We start from the raw sequence: 17166 nt of genomic DNA, 5'->3' as shown, positions 1-17166 counted from the left end.
ACGCGACCAGGAAGAGTTACACGCCAGGATTCAATTCGAAAAGGCATCGTGTACACGCGTCTTCATTTTATTTCGATACGATCGATGTTCCCAGGATAATATTTACGATAATTTTATCATCGATATTATATTTATACATACGATAACGTAATATACAACTATATTTGTAAAGATTGGTAATACAATATTCAAATAAAATTGGATATTCGGTTTTTTCTTTTAATAGCGTTTCAAAATTTATTCGAAAATCAATAAAGGAATTCTAAGGAAAGTTAGACAAACTAATTAATTACGAATATAGAGAATGTTTCTCATTACTGATTCTAAATTATGTAAATGAGTCGAATGGAAAAAACACTTTGTATAAATTATTTCTAAATTATACCCCCTCCTTTGCATTATGTATACATATATTTTAATACAATCCTCCTTTCAAAAATTCTTCGTCCAATATTATTGTATCTATTTTCTAATATTAAAAATAACTCGTAATTAACCATTATGTATTCACATAAATTGCCTTCTTATATTTTTTTAACGTCAACCAAGTGTATATACGCTTGAGAATATACACGAAACGATATATAATGATTTTTTTTAATATATAAATCTGCGAGCAGCTATTTAAGGAAACAACAATTCTGAAAGAGATGAGACTCACTTTTTCCTTTGACAAATTCGGAGTTGAGATCCGCTGACACATCGTAGCTACCGGCGACGATCAATAGAAGAAATGTCACGCCGAGGAGGTTGCAGGTCGACAGCGTTCGCGGCCTGTGTCGGTGTTCGAACATGATGAGCTCTCATGCCCTCTACGAACCCATGGACCTTGCCAAGGTGATCTCGACAATGATTCCCACTTCTTCGTCCTCTCTTCGATAGTAACGAGCAACGAGAAGATCGGAAGAGCCTCGAGGTAGCGTTTCCGCTGCTGCCATCGCTGTCTCTTCACCGCCTTACTTGCATGGCTCGTCTCACAGCATCGTTTCACGTCTATAATTTAAATAATATATCATTAGAATTACTTAATTACATCCTTAAATACATCTTAAATATTTATTTGCTACAAGTTTTTAACACGTCGATACATTAATCAAAAAAGGATTTAATTCCAAGACTATTATATTATGTATTATTTTTGTCACAGATATTTTGAGTTGTACATTATTATCTACAACGTGGTTCTCTCGATTAAATGAAACCGTTGCCGCATATTCGTGCATCGCGATTTTCTCGCACGGTGTTAAGCTTCCCAAGATCGATTCCCATAATGGGGCAGCGTTCCTCGATTTGGAAATAGAGCATACCGAAAAAGAAATAAAAAAAAAAGAAAGAAAAGGAAAAAAAGAAAACCGTCAATTCGCCTTTTACGCTACCAATTGTTTTGTCGTCGCCTCGGCCAAAGGGTTCACCTTCTTCCTCGGCCAAAGGGATCTCGCGGATTGTTTGAAACAGATCGAGGGGGGAAAGAGAGCAACGCGAGAGAAAAGAAAACAAGAATGAGACGAGTAGGAAGAAGAAGAATAAAGAAGAGGAAGGAGAAGAGAGACAATGCGGCGAACAGCAGGTGTCTGCTCTTCCCTCGCCCCCTTCCCTACCACTATTTCCCTCTTCCTTCATCTTCCTACCGGCCATGACACGATCTCATCCCGGGGACCCTCTCACGGCTCCTTCTTTGTTCTTTCGCACTCCCCGCGGAGTGGCGAACACGGGTTGCCTTATTCGGCCGCGACGACCAACGATCAACTTAAACAAATGACGTCGACTAGGGTTTCGTCGAGTTCCAACCAGCAGCCTGATTACCCCCCCATCCCTCTCGCTCCTTGCCTACTCTCACCCCTTTCTGTCGCTCGCCTATTAATTACGGTTCATCCTCGGACGAGCGTGTCGATCGTGATTGTCGAGCATTCCTCGTGCTTATTGCCTCGCTCTTCGTTTCTTGCAGCGAGCTTCTCCCCTTTCTAACTCCCCGCCCCCTTTGTCTCCCCCTCTGGCGAACTGTCGATCGTGGTACCAGGCTGTCTGCCGGTGAGAAAAGACGTGGGACGCCTTCGAAGCTCGAAACACGAGTTGGTAACGAAGTTAAGTTCGAAAAAAATCTGGTGTGATGTATTTAATATTCATCAGGGAGATCCTGTTGATCGGAGATCGTGACACGCGATCTAGATTCATTGGCGAGTGTAACGAAGGAGAAATTAAAAAGAGGTTAAATTAATTTTAAGACTGAATAATCTGGATGATCAATTTAAAATTTTTAAGTTTCAGAGAAAGTTTAAAATCTATCATCTTGTGATTAAGAATCTTATTAATTCTTTCTCCCCTCGTCAAAGCAAGAATAATAAGATATAATCGTAAAAATGAAATATGTAAAAGTATATTGCAATCATATCCATATAACACTTTTAACGAAATATCTTTTCGATATTTTTATTATTCGATAAAATTCTAATCATAAAGAATGGATATTATAAATTGCTCGTAACTACAACTACAGAATGCATCCTATTCTATACGTATATACGTAGAAATCTTAGCCTAAGGCTCGTGAAAGCGGATCGTATCGATCAAACATCTGCGATCACCTATCTCTCAAGATCACGGTTAAAGACTTATGCCAATTTCATCTTTGTGAAACATACATACATTTTCAATCTCTTCTTTCCTAGCCTATTTCATCGAAACAGGTTCGTTGTGTTCGATAAACTCATCGAACCTCAATAGCTCCCTCTTTGTAACAACTTCAGGGCAGCCATTACGAAATAATCGTAACAATACTCCGCCACGCGGAGAAAGGATTAAGGACTCCCTGTACACCGTCCATTGAATTAATAATATAACAGGATCTTTATGGATATCTAAATTATTCTTTGAGAAGAATATTTCGCCCATTCACGGCGATACCGTTCGAATTGTTAATACGTGTCCATTTTGGTAAAAATCGCGCGAACAAATTACGTGGAACGAACCGGTTTTGTCCGCTGGTTGACAGAATAACTCTGCTCCGTTAATAGACGGACACAGTTATTACCGACTAATTGCACGTTTTGTCCCCACGATTGTAAATGAGTTCGAGAGCATTTTGATTGATCGCTCGTTGAACTTCGACTGCTTTCCTACCATTATACACAACGCCACGTTCCATTGTTTGCTCCTCCCTGAGAAAACTTTTCGCATTGAATGCGAGCAGAAGGCTTATTGGATAGGCCCCTCTTTTTAAGAAGTCTCCTTCGTTTAGAGCCATACAAAAAACTTAAGCAGAAATCCGTGGTGTTCTTATTGGTCTGGTTGAAAGGGTTACACTTTGGTGCAACCTCCGAGTTGTCTCGTTAAGTAAGGAGATCTGGAAACTCGTCGGTGAACGAGATTGAGGATAAAGCGAGTTCGTAACGATGCGTTCTTTGCCAAAGTTCGAAGAAGGAAGAGAAAGTTTGAGCAATTATGCCTCTCCAAGATTTGTGATCCCGAAGATTCATGCTTGGCTCGCAATTGAGTTCAAAGGTTTCACACGAGAAGTTTCCGTATACGGGCATTTAATCTTTAACTAAATGGGAAATACGTTTTTTAAAATCGTCGCTTAGTCAATTTTTATGTTGCATTAAAATTTATACATTTTTAATTCCTTCCATATACTTATTTATAATAATTTCATAAGAAAATGATTTATGTAACGATGATAATGGAGTTTATTAAACTATACGAATTTATTTCTTTACATTTCTGGTTTGTTTGTTGTATACTCGATATATATGATTATATTCTTGATTTTTGATAACTTATTTATCCAATCAGTTTGCTCTTATCGATTGTTATCGACTTGTTAGATCGAATTGCTTGTTTGTATCATCATACAATATTTTCATACATCCAACAGTTTGTGATCATATTTTTAATTATTTACTTAATTTTGTTGTAACTTTACTTTCCAAATTTTCACGTCTCATCCCTTTTTCCATATTCATATCAATAACATCTAATATTAAATCATATAGAATAAAAAAAATTGAAGTACTAAATCTCAATTTATTTAAAATTATCTTCACGCAAAGTACAAACACAAAGAGACTTCGATTCTGTATTTCCACTCTCCAAATATACGTTATCTCCTACAAAGTGTCTCGGCTCAGGTCTCAAGTCAAGAGAAATAAAAATGAACGGTGCAACGGTTCGACATGTTCGATCGCCGTTATCATAGATCGACATCGAAAGAATCGATAAAAATTTCTCCTCCTTTTTCTCCGTCCAACTCGAGCAAAATGCATTTGTCACTGTTACATCGACTGAATTGACACGTCGATCCTTTCCACGGTGACTAATCAACCGGGGTGTGTCTCCTTAGCTTAGCCTCTCGATTCGCGGGTGCATATCGCAAATGGAAATGCACGTGGCCGTTTATCGCGATACAGTGAGCCTTTCTCTTGTAATTACTCGAAAGAGAAAAGGCTTTGATATACGCGTCCCGAATTTTAGCGTTTACTGTTCTCTCCACGAGAAATTGCTCGTTTAACGAGGCTCTCGAAAGTAAAAAAACACGCTCTTGATATTTTTTTTTTTTTTTGTTCAACAGAGATTACGAGCACCTCTAAATACACTCAATGGAGTATTGATATGTTATCATTTAATTTATCCAGTAATTTTGTAACCAGGCTATTTCTCTTGATATTTTTTACAGATAAAAGAATGTATTATAACAAATATATGATAGTTATTCTGCTTAAAAAATTTTAAATAAACCCATAATTGATAAATTACAAATTGATATGAATGTCACGATCCATCAAGATGGCAAGCTGGGGTGTGATTCGCCAAAGTAGAGATATCACAAGGCAAATAAACCGTTCCTATCTATCGTACAGAATTCCCCAAACTGTTTAAACTGTTAAAAATCTTCAAATCGCAATATTCGAAATACTACCTATCTACTCCATCATCCCGATATTCTAAGCTTCCTTCGCACGGCAAATATCCCCATCCCGATCCCAGACAAATGTTATTGACGAATGGATGCAAGTTGGACGCACCATTCGATAATAAACGCCGATAAGACACGTAGGCGGCGATAACGCGCTCCCCTGCCGATAGAAGGAAGCGTTTCTTATTCCACGAATAAGAAAAAAAAGAAAAGTTGGAAATTTTCTCCAAATAGCGGGAGGAGAAAGAAGAATCCCCCGGAGAAGTTCAGTGGAATTACCGAGTGCCGCGGATGCCGGAGCTGAGTTGGCAAAATGACGACGGAGGGGAGAGAAAAAAAAGAAAAAAGAAAGAAAGAAAGGAAAGGGGAGGAAGAGTCGAAGGCAGGGCCCGGCATACGGCCAACGTCGGTTGTATTTATCGACGCGAGTCGTCCACCTATGTTTCTCCTCGAGGCTGCTCCTCGGTCGTCCTCCTTTATCTAAAGCCTGGACCCTCGGCCTTTCTTCCCTCGGTCGCGAGAGGTAGAGAGCAGCCGGGCCGAGAGCAGCATAAAAGCGGCGTCTTTTGAGGGGAGGAATCGTGGCAAAAAAAGGGCCGGGGAACACGGCGAGCAACCGTGTTAACTGCGCTGCTTATGCATTCATATCCTTGTCTCGCGACAACCTGCTGATTGTTTCCACAAAACGCGACAAACCCCCTTGTGTACCCGTGTCCAGGCCGGTTTTTCGGTGGCTGGCCACGCTGGACACGCTAGCTGCCGCCCCAGACGCGACGCTGCACCGGCAAAAAGGATCAATTTGTATGCGGGTGAACGCTTCGACACTCGCTTTCTCTCCCCCTCCTCTCTGCCTCTCTTTCTTTCTTTCTTTCTTTCTATTTCTCTTTTTCGACGTATTGTCGAAGAGAGTGGTGTAACGTCTGTATGACAATGGGCATGGGGGCTGGGCATGGCGAGCAACGGCCACTCGAGAAACGCAAGATCGACGAGGAAATCGCGACATCGAGCGAAATGATGATATTTGAATGATCGTAGAAGGAATCGTATATTTGAAATACCAATTGTTCCGCGAAATAACTTTTACTTTTTTTTACGTTTGTTTTTTAATATGTATTTTCGGATTAAAAATCTACTAGAATGTATTTTCGGATTAAAAATCCAATAGAAAGAAGAAAAAGTTTAAGATATCTGTTTTCAGTACAACTATTTTCTAGACCAAGATATACCAATTCATTTTTGAACAACCAACGTAAGAGCGAAACGATGAATCAAACGATGAATCGTTACATTGTGAAAAATTAATCATTGACTCGATTTGATATAATAGTGACTTTAAGATCTTCTGTTTACACGATTAAAAAAAAGAAAAAACTAATCGTATTGTTTCTATGTCGCCTTTAATGGGGCAAAAGCGTGGAATACCAAGGGTGTATGTACCGTGACGTTTGTCGAAACGTCGAGCGGACAGGGACCGCGGCGCCAGCCGTGGCAATAAACGAGCGTAAAGTACGGCCAAGCGATTAACATAAATTAACGTTATTTACCCGCGTGTAATATTTCTTCGTGAGCGTATCGCGTGCGTGATTTATCGTAACGAGGGATCGCGCGTTGCCGGGAGAGCTAGCTCCCTCCTCGCACGAAGAAAACAAAGAGAAAAGGTAGAAAACTGCCAGATGAAATATGGCGGCAGCCTCTACCCGCGTTAGAATCTCTCCGCAAAGCCAGAGTTAACGGTACAACTACTCTTTTCTTCAATAAATGCAGCAAGTATATAAGTTGGTCCTCTTTGGAGGAGCAGAAGAATATTGGGTTAGCTTCTGTACCCCTTCGTATTTATAATGATATCGTTGGTTTATAATATAAATCTGTCATTTTCTCGAATGGACAGCGGCTAACACGCTATATGGAATGTCAATATGGAAGAGATTTTTCTTTAGATCACACGAACGCGAGGTAAACGAATCGTTGAAAAATTTAATCACCCCGTAGGATCCCCCCAAGTTGTGGCGGGTTCAGAAGACACGACGAGGGGAACGAGGCGGCACCGTCGAAACGCGACACCGTGGAGGACCCCACCCAGGTGTGCAACGAAATGGATTGCGCCGGTCGAAGGTAGTCGAATCGATCGTCAATCAAGTCCCGAGACGGAGCGATAATTGACCGAAGAAGAGGGAGCACGCGGCCCAGAAGAAACGATCGGAAAAAATTAAGGAGACGCGAATAACAGACGGGCGGCGAGGATGATGAAGAAGAATAAAGTGAGCCGGATCGGGGAAAAAGAGGTGGAAGAAGTGGAGGGAGGTCCTCTGGGTTGAAGAAAGAAAAAGAGAAGGAATAAAAGTAGCGGAGTAACGGTATAGATGGACGTGAGCGCGATTCCGATTCTTTCGACCAACGTGGTTAAGGTATCTCGACGATGCCCAATACGAGATACCTTCCAAGCAACCGTCCACCTCCCCCATGGATGGGTCCCGGATCGGCGCACAACCCTCCCCCCTCCCTCCCTCGTTCTCTTTCTCTTTCTCCTCGGTGTACACGTCTTTCGTGGTATCTGGCCGCGAAACGAGCTTTGATTTAGAACACGGGGCACAGTTGCCGCGGTCGGCCTCTGTTGTCCCGGCAAAAACGGTCTCTGCTTAACCAACTGAGAGGGAACCGCCGGGTCCCAGCTCCGGCTCACTTTCCCACTGGGCCGTATATGGCTCAACATTTTATCTTCTATGGCCCTCGTAGCGAGGGATTGCATGATCAAACGCCATAAAGGCGAACCCCGACCGGACTCACGACCCTCCCCCTTGTATCGCGATCCATCGCGGGCCCGACGGCCCACCAAAGCTTTTCGATGCAAATCCGTGCACCACCACCACCACCGCCGAGCAATTGCGCGTTATGCAATTTATGCTAACTCGAGATAGCCGAGATTTATAATGCTGTCGGCTATTTACGGATTGGGAAGTTTTTGCTCCGATAATAGCGTGGAAATGTGGATTGAAAAGTTGTAAAGAGTTGTCTTTGAAAATTGAAGAGAAATCCTTGAAGAGAAAAAATTGAAGATATTATTTATTTTAAATATTTGTAATTAAAAATTGATATTGTAACTTGTTGTTATATAATAATTTTAAGAAAGTTTTTAGGGGGAATAATTTTCGTCTATTTTAATGAAACGTTCAGTTTCTTTATCTAGACAGCATTAAAGTAATTTTTTTGAATATAATTCGTGATGAACAATCTTAAAAATTGCAAAGAAATTTTTCTTTTAAATTATCGTATTCTATATGAAATCAAATATGAATTCCGAATAACAAAATGATAAAAACGTGACTCGAAATTGAACTAATTCAATACAATTTGACAATTTTCGATTACAAACGATTAAAGAATCACGAAGACACTCTGCCTTTCAAGCATATTTTAATATTCAACGAGCTTCGGCCAGTTTCCATCCGAGATAATAATAACCTACAATCGTAATGTCATGCCATGAAAAGCTTTGAAACCATTTGTTAAAAATTTGCAAACTTATTTGTCGGAATTGTCCTGTTCCAGTGAATTGGATCGTGACTTCGTGACGATTTTCTACGAATCGAGATGGCACGGGAATGAAGAGCCAGGAGGAAAGCTAAGAAAGGGAAGAGAAGGAAGGATTGAAAATTCTCTGGTGGATCACGATTACAGCCTCGTTCCTCTTAGGGAGAGACCTGGTTGCCTGCCTCTGCATCGCGATGGAATTTCAAGGCACGAAGTGAGTTCTCCTCCTTGCGCCTCGACCTCTGCACCTCGTGCAGCCCCAGATCGTGACTTCGACCGTTCACGATGCCGTGGCCCTTCGTGTTGCACGTATCTTCCATCGCGAATCTTCGCGAGAACCGGTCAATCACGAAGCAAGACTTTCGAATTTTCTCGAAAATCACGGATCGAACGTTTGAATTCTCTTCCCGGTTGGAGGGAAACAGCGAGTGATCGACAACCGAGTTTGTAATCGACGAATCTTTGATTTCAGGAATATTATCAATAATTTTCTTTGCACGAATGTGTATCAGTTGCTTTGATTTTTATTTTTAAATTAATATGCTTTCTTATTATTGCGAATGAACATTCGTGAAATATATATTTTTGTCTCTGTTCTTCTTCAGAATATTAGTAAATTATTTTTTCTTGATTTTAATAAATCTCTAATCTTCCTAAAGAGGTTGATTTAATTAATTAATTGTTTTTATCGTCAATGCATTATTTTTTTTTAAATTACTTAAGAAATTGAAAATTGCGAATTTAATATTCATAGAGTTGCATTTTTTTTTCGTAGTTTTACTTCTTCCTATCTGAAATGAGATTATATATTATACATTATAAATATATTATCCATTTCTAAATTATCAATTTAATCTAATATATTATATTCTACCAAATATGGATACGTTTAATTCTGTTTAATTATTATCCAATATAAGAAAAAGATGGCATGCGTGGTAATAAGTTATATAAATACCACAACGTGAAGGCTATTCAAAATGATCTGTGAAGAATGGCGAAGGAACATCTCAGACTAAGGACCGGTAATTAGTCAAATGAGCAAACGTTCCGACCACCTGTAGCGAAGAACTTGGAGTTCGAATGATTGCTCGACTTGTGAAACAGCACGCGATAAAGTAACGTAATGATAGTAATCATTATTATTTCGTCGCATATAAGATATATATAAATTGCTTTCCTGAAAAAAATTTATCATGACTAATTATTAGGTTGCGATTAAATTATTGAAATTTCATGATTGGAGATCGTTAAGAATTTTTTTCTTTTTTTTTTTTTTTTTTGTAATCTTATAAACAATATTCTCATAAGAAATTTATTGTAAAATAAATTAATTCTATGAATAAATTCAAATTCATAAATTGAATTTCGCGTCGTTCGTATCGAACTGTTATAGTGATGTAACATGAACTATTTCACTGATAAAAATTTACGATTGATTTGTCGTTGTAACCTTCTTTCTTATCAATGTGAAATATAAACACTTAAAAAACGTCGAACGTTATATATTTGGATTTTTAGTACAAGAATTATCGAAAGTAATAATTTTATGAAATTTATAGTAAATATATATTTATGTGTGATAATAATATTAAGCGTTTCATAAAAAAAATTTTAAATTGAAAAAGAATAAATAAATTTCTTTAAAATGATTTGCAAAAATCACTTTATTTTTTTTTTTGATGGATTATAATCTTCATCTTAGGAATAAATTCTGGGCAACTTCGTAAAAGATCGATCAATTGACAAATTTATATTGAGAAATCGATTCCTTCTTTTTCTCCTATGTCTGAAATATTTAACTAATTTTAATAAAAGTTTCTATTTCTGTGTCACTTATTTATTCTACAAAAATTGAAAAAAGAAGAGAATGATTTATCATGGATTATTTATTACGTGATTTGCTTGTCAGAATTAAGATAAATATTCGCGAGAATTTTTTTTAGTGCGATTTTTATGCTGAAAAGTGCAAATATGTAACGTGCGATGGTGGATTTTTACGTCAACATATGAATCAGTTGACTTTGCGATAACTTTCAGACAAGCTCTGTTATATATAATACAAGGGTTCTGAAACGCTCACGTTAAACGTAATTTGCCCGTTTTGCTTTCGAATTGTTTTATGGGAATCAAGAAAAAATATACAGTTTGATTTTCTAAATATTCTGCAACTTTGAAAATCCAATAACTCTTTCAAATTTGAAAAAAATTCACATATAAAATGTTAATGCAAAAAGTTAAAATTAAATTATCCATTTGAGATATTTTTATTTCTTTACATTAAAAGATTGAAATGAAATAATTTTGTGTACGTAAAATTATATAAAATTTTATATAATAATATATGATTATATTAATCAATAAAATATCAATATTTAATATTAAATTATTCATTTTGAAAAAAATTTAATTTGATATTTTACGTACAATAATATATAATGTTAGCTATTCTCTCAGTTGCATAATATAAAGAATTAAGAAATATTAAATTAATCATGTTATCGTGACAAAATGACAATATTGATAAATATATGAAGAAAAAAATTCTACGTATTCATATGTTTATTCGCGCCAATAAAATCATTCTTTTTTTAAGTGATCAATATCATAGACCTATCATAACCTACTTCCCTCAATTTTTTATCCTTTTATCCTCAAAAACCAATATACAATATATAAAAATATAAAATAACAATATATACATATAAAATCATTTTAAAATCAATTTTAACGGATTCGTTTCAATTGTTTCAAATCGATCTCCACGACTTGAATCACGAAATACGTAGGAACGACGAAAATGGAAGGGCAAAGAAGATCGTGAAGATAAAGCAAGCAGACATCGAGATTCGTTGCATTGTACCACGAGGAAGATGTCGGCGTGACTTCCAATACCAATCCTCAAGATTCTTATCCGAGCGATCTACTCCCAACGGTTGAATTAAAAGTGCCGCCAGTGCCATTTTTCGAACCTTATTTACTGTGTTTCAGTTGCAAACAAAAGGGTTGCCAGTACTGTGTTATCCCTCGTCTTCGTAAATACTTAAAAAAAAAAAAATAGATTTCGCATCGAAAAAAGTATATTACGGTATATTATAGATAAGCTTAATCTCTGTATCCTCTAAAGTATTTAAATTGTTCCTAACTGAGAATCGCAAATTCTTATATTGGGGATAAAAAAAAAGGTGATGTTCGTATTACAAAAATAATATCTCTATAGTATTATTTTAATATGATGTAATGATATGAATGTATATATAATTACTTGACTTGAAGTGATTCGAGAAACAAGATCGAGATGTAAATTCCTTTGTTTGATAGGATTATAACCCATTTGACATTTTAACATGGTATGTCGTGACTGCTAGAAAGATCATATCAACATTTTTAATTTTTCTCTTGATTCTTTTCTCAAAATTGCGAGTAATTATTCCAATTTCACCTACCAGATCCAGAATTTTTGAAAAATCGAAATTATATAAATTATATAAAACCTGAACTATATAAAATATTAACAACAACGTTTAAAAGATAATTACCCTCCATGAACATAATGAATCGTTTGAAATATGTGTTTGGTATTAACGTTACCAGACGTATTCCAACCAGTAAGATTCCATTAATTTTTACACCGTTACACTATTATCCTAAGATCGTACAAATTTTGAAAAAAAATTCGTTTATTGAAGATTCGTTTACAAGATTTTTATTAAAATTTTTTTTTTGTACATCCAAATATGATATACAATATTCATTTTTCAAAATCTTCAATAAATAATTTTCCACGCATTTCTCTCATCTAATTTTTAAATTATTCTCCTTCGTTTCGATCATATAGATATATATATCTCTGCATTAACATCAAATTATTACGTTCATAGATGTCCCGCTGTTTATCGAACGAGACGCCGGAATATGCAAAAGGCAACGTTCAGAAATTTGTTATTTGAAATCTCGAAGTCGTTTGTTGCAATTCCGATCGAGAAAGATCACCGATTCCATCAGAAACTTTCATTACCTGGACCGTACAAGGAACGGAATAATGCCCATACAGCAATATAAAAAAATATCAGAGAGAATCTTTTCGATGGAATTTATACAGAAACGGCAGAACTCGATGTGTCGAATAAAGAAACCCTTCAAACGTAACAATATCCTGCGAAGCATCGAGAAACAGTTAATGAAGGACGGAAAAATTGTGAAAGCCCAATTTCAAAATGAAATCGACGAATTGAACGAGAGAGAAGCTCGATCGTACGCGCAGATGATAGCAAATTACAACGAAGTTATTTACGGATCGAACTCGAGGCTCCAAAGGGACAATATAAATTCAATGGGAATGATCATCCATAGAAGTCCATTCAGTACCGCGTCCGTAGTTTTGTTAAAGTTGAAAACGAAACAGGACGAGAGCAAGAGAGAGAAGATCTCCTCCGCTTTAACAGGGTCTGCAAACCACAGCAATGCTAAATTGATCAAAGAAACGAGCAATTCTCGTCACTATTCTCAATACAACAACAACAAGAATTCGATGGGTAACGAGCTTCAAAGATCTTCCTCGTACGCGGCTATGATAGAAAGATACAGTAACGCGATGAAAATTGGGAACGATTATTACAACTGGTCTGGGAATTTGATGCCTAAGCGAAACGTGTCCACGAATCTCGAGGAAATTCCTGTTTCGATCGAGGCGAAGAAGACCGAGAAGCCCGAATTGCCGCCGATAGGGGACGAAAAGACGAAGGTGAAGGACGAGCAGGATCAATGGTTGTCGAAGGTGGACGACGTGATAAAGAACCTGAAACGGATCACGGAAAAGACGGAGTCGATGGACGAGAAGTTGAAGAAGAAAGAGGTGACGCAGGTGAACGAGCGCGCCAAGTGGTTGGACAGGGTGATGGACGCGCACAAGAAGAGCATCGAGGAGAGGAAATCGACGGAGGAGAAAGAATCGGTGGCGATGAATCCGGACGAGGCGAATCACCACAACGAGATCATCGAGAACAACAACACGTGGAAGACCGTGTTGTCGAAAAACTCGTCGAAGCAACCCCCGAGATTTCCATTCGAGAAACCTTCCTCCACCCCCATAGTGGATTACATCAAACGGGGGCCGGTGAGCTCGGGAAGCCCGACGAATACTACGGGCAGCGCGTCGAAAACACCGTCCCAAACCCCTACATCGGTTATAACAGGTACGACGAAGGAGCCTCAGATCGAGCTGAGAATGACGCCTTCGCAGAACGAGTCCGTCGTGTCCATCAACGTGGACGAGCAGGCGGCAAAAACTGTGGGGAGCAGCGCCAAGGAGCAACTCTCGGTTGTGATATTGTCGAAGAAGAATACATCCGGGAAGATGGAGGTGGGCAACGCGAGCCAGCAGAACACCGATTTCGGCTCGATGCAAATATCGATCAGCGAGAACACGATCCCCGTTAAGCAAATCGAATTTTCCATCAACGGGAAGCCTGTCTCGGAATTGAAGAGTATCGTCGCAAGGGCGGACAAGCTTGACGTTTTCAGCTCGATGGACAAGGTCGAGATAAGGATCCCGTCGAAAGATCGGGCGACCATGTTGAAGGAGCAATCGAGGACAATCGCTGCGACATCTAAGCCCGTGCTGAACCTGCAGATAGCCGCGAAATTTAACGATCCACGGTTCCAACAGCCCAGAGGCGCGGATATAAAGAAGGATACCCCCTCCCCGATCTCCCCGGTCAACCCCTCGCCACCCTTGCCGCCCCCCGTCAAACCCCCTAGACCGCAGAATCTTTTCGACACTATTGACATTAAGAAAGGTGGGACGATGAAAGAGGAAACGAGGAAGGACGAAGCTTCGATAAAAGGATTGGACACGTCGTTAGATATCATCGATGTTAATAAGAGCGAAAATGCTACCACGCCACCACCGACCCATCAACAAATCGAAACATTATCAGTGCCCGGTATTCATGGTTCAGTAGCAAAAGAAGAAAATGTTTTAACCGTGAGAGATATTCCATTAAATTTAAATCCTAACGAGGCTATATTTCAGAAAGGATCCGTACCGCAAGAAAATTGCCCTTCGCAACTCCCCCCTACGATGAATAAGGAGAATTTGAGCAACAAAGCACAGCAAGAAAATAAAATCCCTTCAAGTGTTATTCCCTGGTGGTCCTCGGAGGATTCGTTCAAGAACATCAAGAAGAAGGATAATAACCCGAGTAGGAAGAGCGCCGTGTCTTTGGAAGGTACATTGCCATTGGTGCAGACGGAGGAGGATCACGCGTTGAAAAAGGAGAATATAAGCAGCGACGTTGCATCGAGGGACAAGCACGATTCCATCGATTCGAAGAGAATCAACAATCCGGGCGATACGAAGAAACCGTCCATCATCGAAACCGAGCCGATAGTCAATTATCTCGAAGAGAGCGGCAAGAGGTGCGCGCCGATCAAGCTCGAGGGTGCAAAGGCGACGCAAAGGAACGCCAAGAACAGCGGGAGGATAGTAAAGAGATCGAAGCTTCGCGTCAAGAATAAGAATTATCGCAGGAAAGCGCCTCTACCGATGAAAAAAGAATCGGAGGCTTCGAGCTCGATGTGTTCGGTGTGCTCGCCGAAAATCCTCAAATACGTCCAGGTTGTACCGCGGGAGGCCAAGATGGAGAGGAAATCCGAGACGAAAACGAATTTGATCGATCAGAATCAGAAAACTGGTCACGAGGTGGATAAATTGAAGTTGAACGAAGAGAAGAAAACAGAGACGAAAATCGTCAAGTCTATAATACTCGTGGGGGACGATACCCACGTTGAAAAGGCAAATGTACACAATTCAAACACGGTATTCAAAAAGGAGAACGCATTAGGCAAAAGTAGCGCTAACAAATCTGCTGATGTTTCAGCAAAATCATCGTCGTCCGCAAGCAAAGTCGATTACGATGGGAAGAAAGAAAGCCGCCATGGGACGGAGGGAACAACAACAGCAAAGGACCAAGCGGACAAATTGGTCGACGAAGACCAGCGTATTAAAGAGATCCTGAAGTCCATGAAACCGATCGAGAAGAGGAAGGACGGCACGTTGATCGATTACGGAGTGACCGTGCCGTCGAGGAAGCCGACGTCCAACGTTCCAAACGCAACGGGTACCAAAACCGACCTGTTATCGAAACAATTGTCATCCTCGGAGAAGATCATCGAACCGACGAAAATTTTTTCCACGAAGAAGCAGCCAACATTGATGGAATCGACAAATTTAGGGGAGCAGCTGAAAATCGCGGAGGCGGAAAGGACACATTCGGTAAAGAAAATAACGAAATTAGACGATTCTAAAGTTGAAATAAACAAACCTGAATTAAAGGTGGGAGCCGAGGAGGGAGCGAATCAAAATAAGGGAAAAGAATCATTGGTTAATATGAAGAGAGATGATAACGTTGAGGCACAAAAGAATGCCATCGCGAATCTTCCTAATTTAAAACAAGCCGGTGACACCCCTCGTACGGATCTATTCATGGAACCAGAAAAAATAACAATAACAGGGTCAGCACCTTTGAAAGGGACACTTTCCAATCACGGATTAGAAAATTTCAAAAAAGTCGATGACGCAACGAACGTTAAATCGCCATTGTTGGCGAACAAATCGGAGAACGTATTCCCTGCAACTTCCATCCCAGCAGTGTCATCCCAGCCGTCGGAAAATAGCGAGAAAAAAGAGTCAAAGGATATTTTAAAATTAATGGATGAGAAGAAAATGTCGATAGAATTATTGAACATATCCGCATCTTCCCCTAAAGTCGAGGATAAAACAACGGAGAAGATCGATATTTTCCCATTAATGGGAACCATTGATCCTGTCCCAGAAACGAAACCAAGCACCGAAACGGAGAAAAATGATTCGCTTATAAAAGAATACGTCATTCCATTGAAAAAGAATGAAAATAAAACTGGCGTCGCTCCGTTGGAAGGCACTATTCAACATACGACGACCAACAACTTTGCCAACGTGAACGAGAAGAAGGCAAATTCGAAAGAGGGGAAGGAAGATTTGTCCAAAATGGATATGTTAAAGAAACCCTCAGACGGAGGAGGGGGTAACACGGGATCAAATCCTGTCCCCGTAGGGCCTGCTGGATTTATGCAGCAATCGAGTATGTATACACCTACAGCATGTAAGCAAAGAAATTGGGATTATAATAATAAATATAACCAAGAATATATGACATATAATGAAATGAAGAGACCAGAAAAAGATATGCTGTATTCATCGTGGTTACAACGTTTTAAGGATCGATTTAACAATAAAATAATTTAAAGTTCGGTATCATTCAATTTCAAAATACGTACATTCGCCAAAGTTTCTAAATCGTTTAGTCTCGAAGCCATTTTAGTCTAAAAAAAGATAAAAAAGTTTAAAACATAATACGATATTTGATACAGTATACGTTTTCGCTTTTTATTTTGTACTTGCTTGTATTTTTGAGTTCATATTATTTTGTATTCGACGATATATAACGAATATAAACATTTATCATATAACGAAATATCTTATCTTATTTTATTTCTCATACACTTAATAACAATCATTATTATTACCATCGAAACGCAAATGTAAATGTAAAAGTAACGAAATTGAAAATATCAAAGAAAGATCTATCATCTCTATTCTATATTAATTTCTCCATTTCCAAAAAAAGAAATGAGAACACCTACGGAATCGTTTCATCTCTCCAAAGAAAACAAAAAAAAAAAAAAAA

The 17166-nt window shown here is 38.8% G+C and overlaps 1 protein-coding gene across 3 annotated transcripts in view; it reads right to left on the bottom strand.

The window, feature by feature from the left end:
• LOC122721144 (epidermal growth factor receptor) overlaps window positions 1-17166 on the bottom strand; it is a 166062-nt gene that overhangs the window by 32139 nt on the left and 116757 nt on the right. For 2 of the 3 annotated variants that reach the window (XM_043948457.1, XM_043948456.1), the window contains exon 2: window positions 662-993. The exons of the other annotated variant lie outside the window; for it this stretch is intronic. In XM_043948457.1, the coding sequence (XP_043804392.1) occupies window positions 662-794 (133 nt within the window). In that variant the 5' untranslated portion in view covers window positions 795-993. The remainder of the gene's footprint in view (window positions 1-661; window positions 994-17166) is intronic. 3 annotated transcript variants of the gene reach the window in all.

This window comes from Apis laboriosa, unplaced genomic scaffold (genome assembly GCF_014066325.1).
Source record: "Apis laboriosa isolate Shangri-la unplaced genomic scaffold, ASM1406632v1 scaffold14452_cov158, whole genome shotgun sequence".
Lineage (NCBI taxonomy): Eukaryota > Metazoa > Arthropoda > Insecta > Hymenoptera > Apidae > Apis > Apis laboriosa.
Note: the sequence above shows the minus strand (reverse complement) of the source record. Positions and strands in the feature narration are given on the sequence as shown.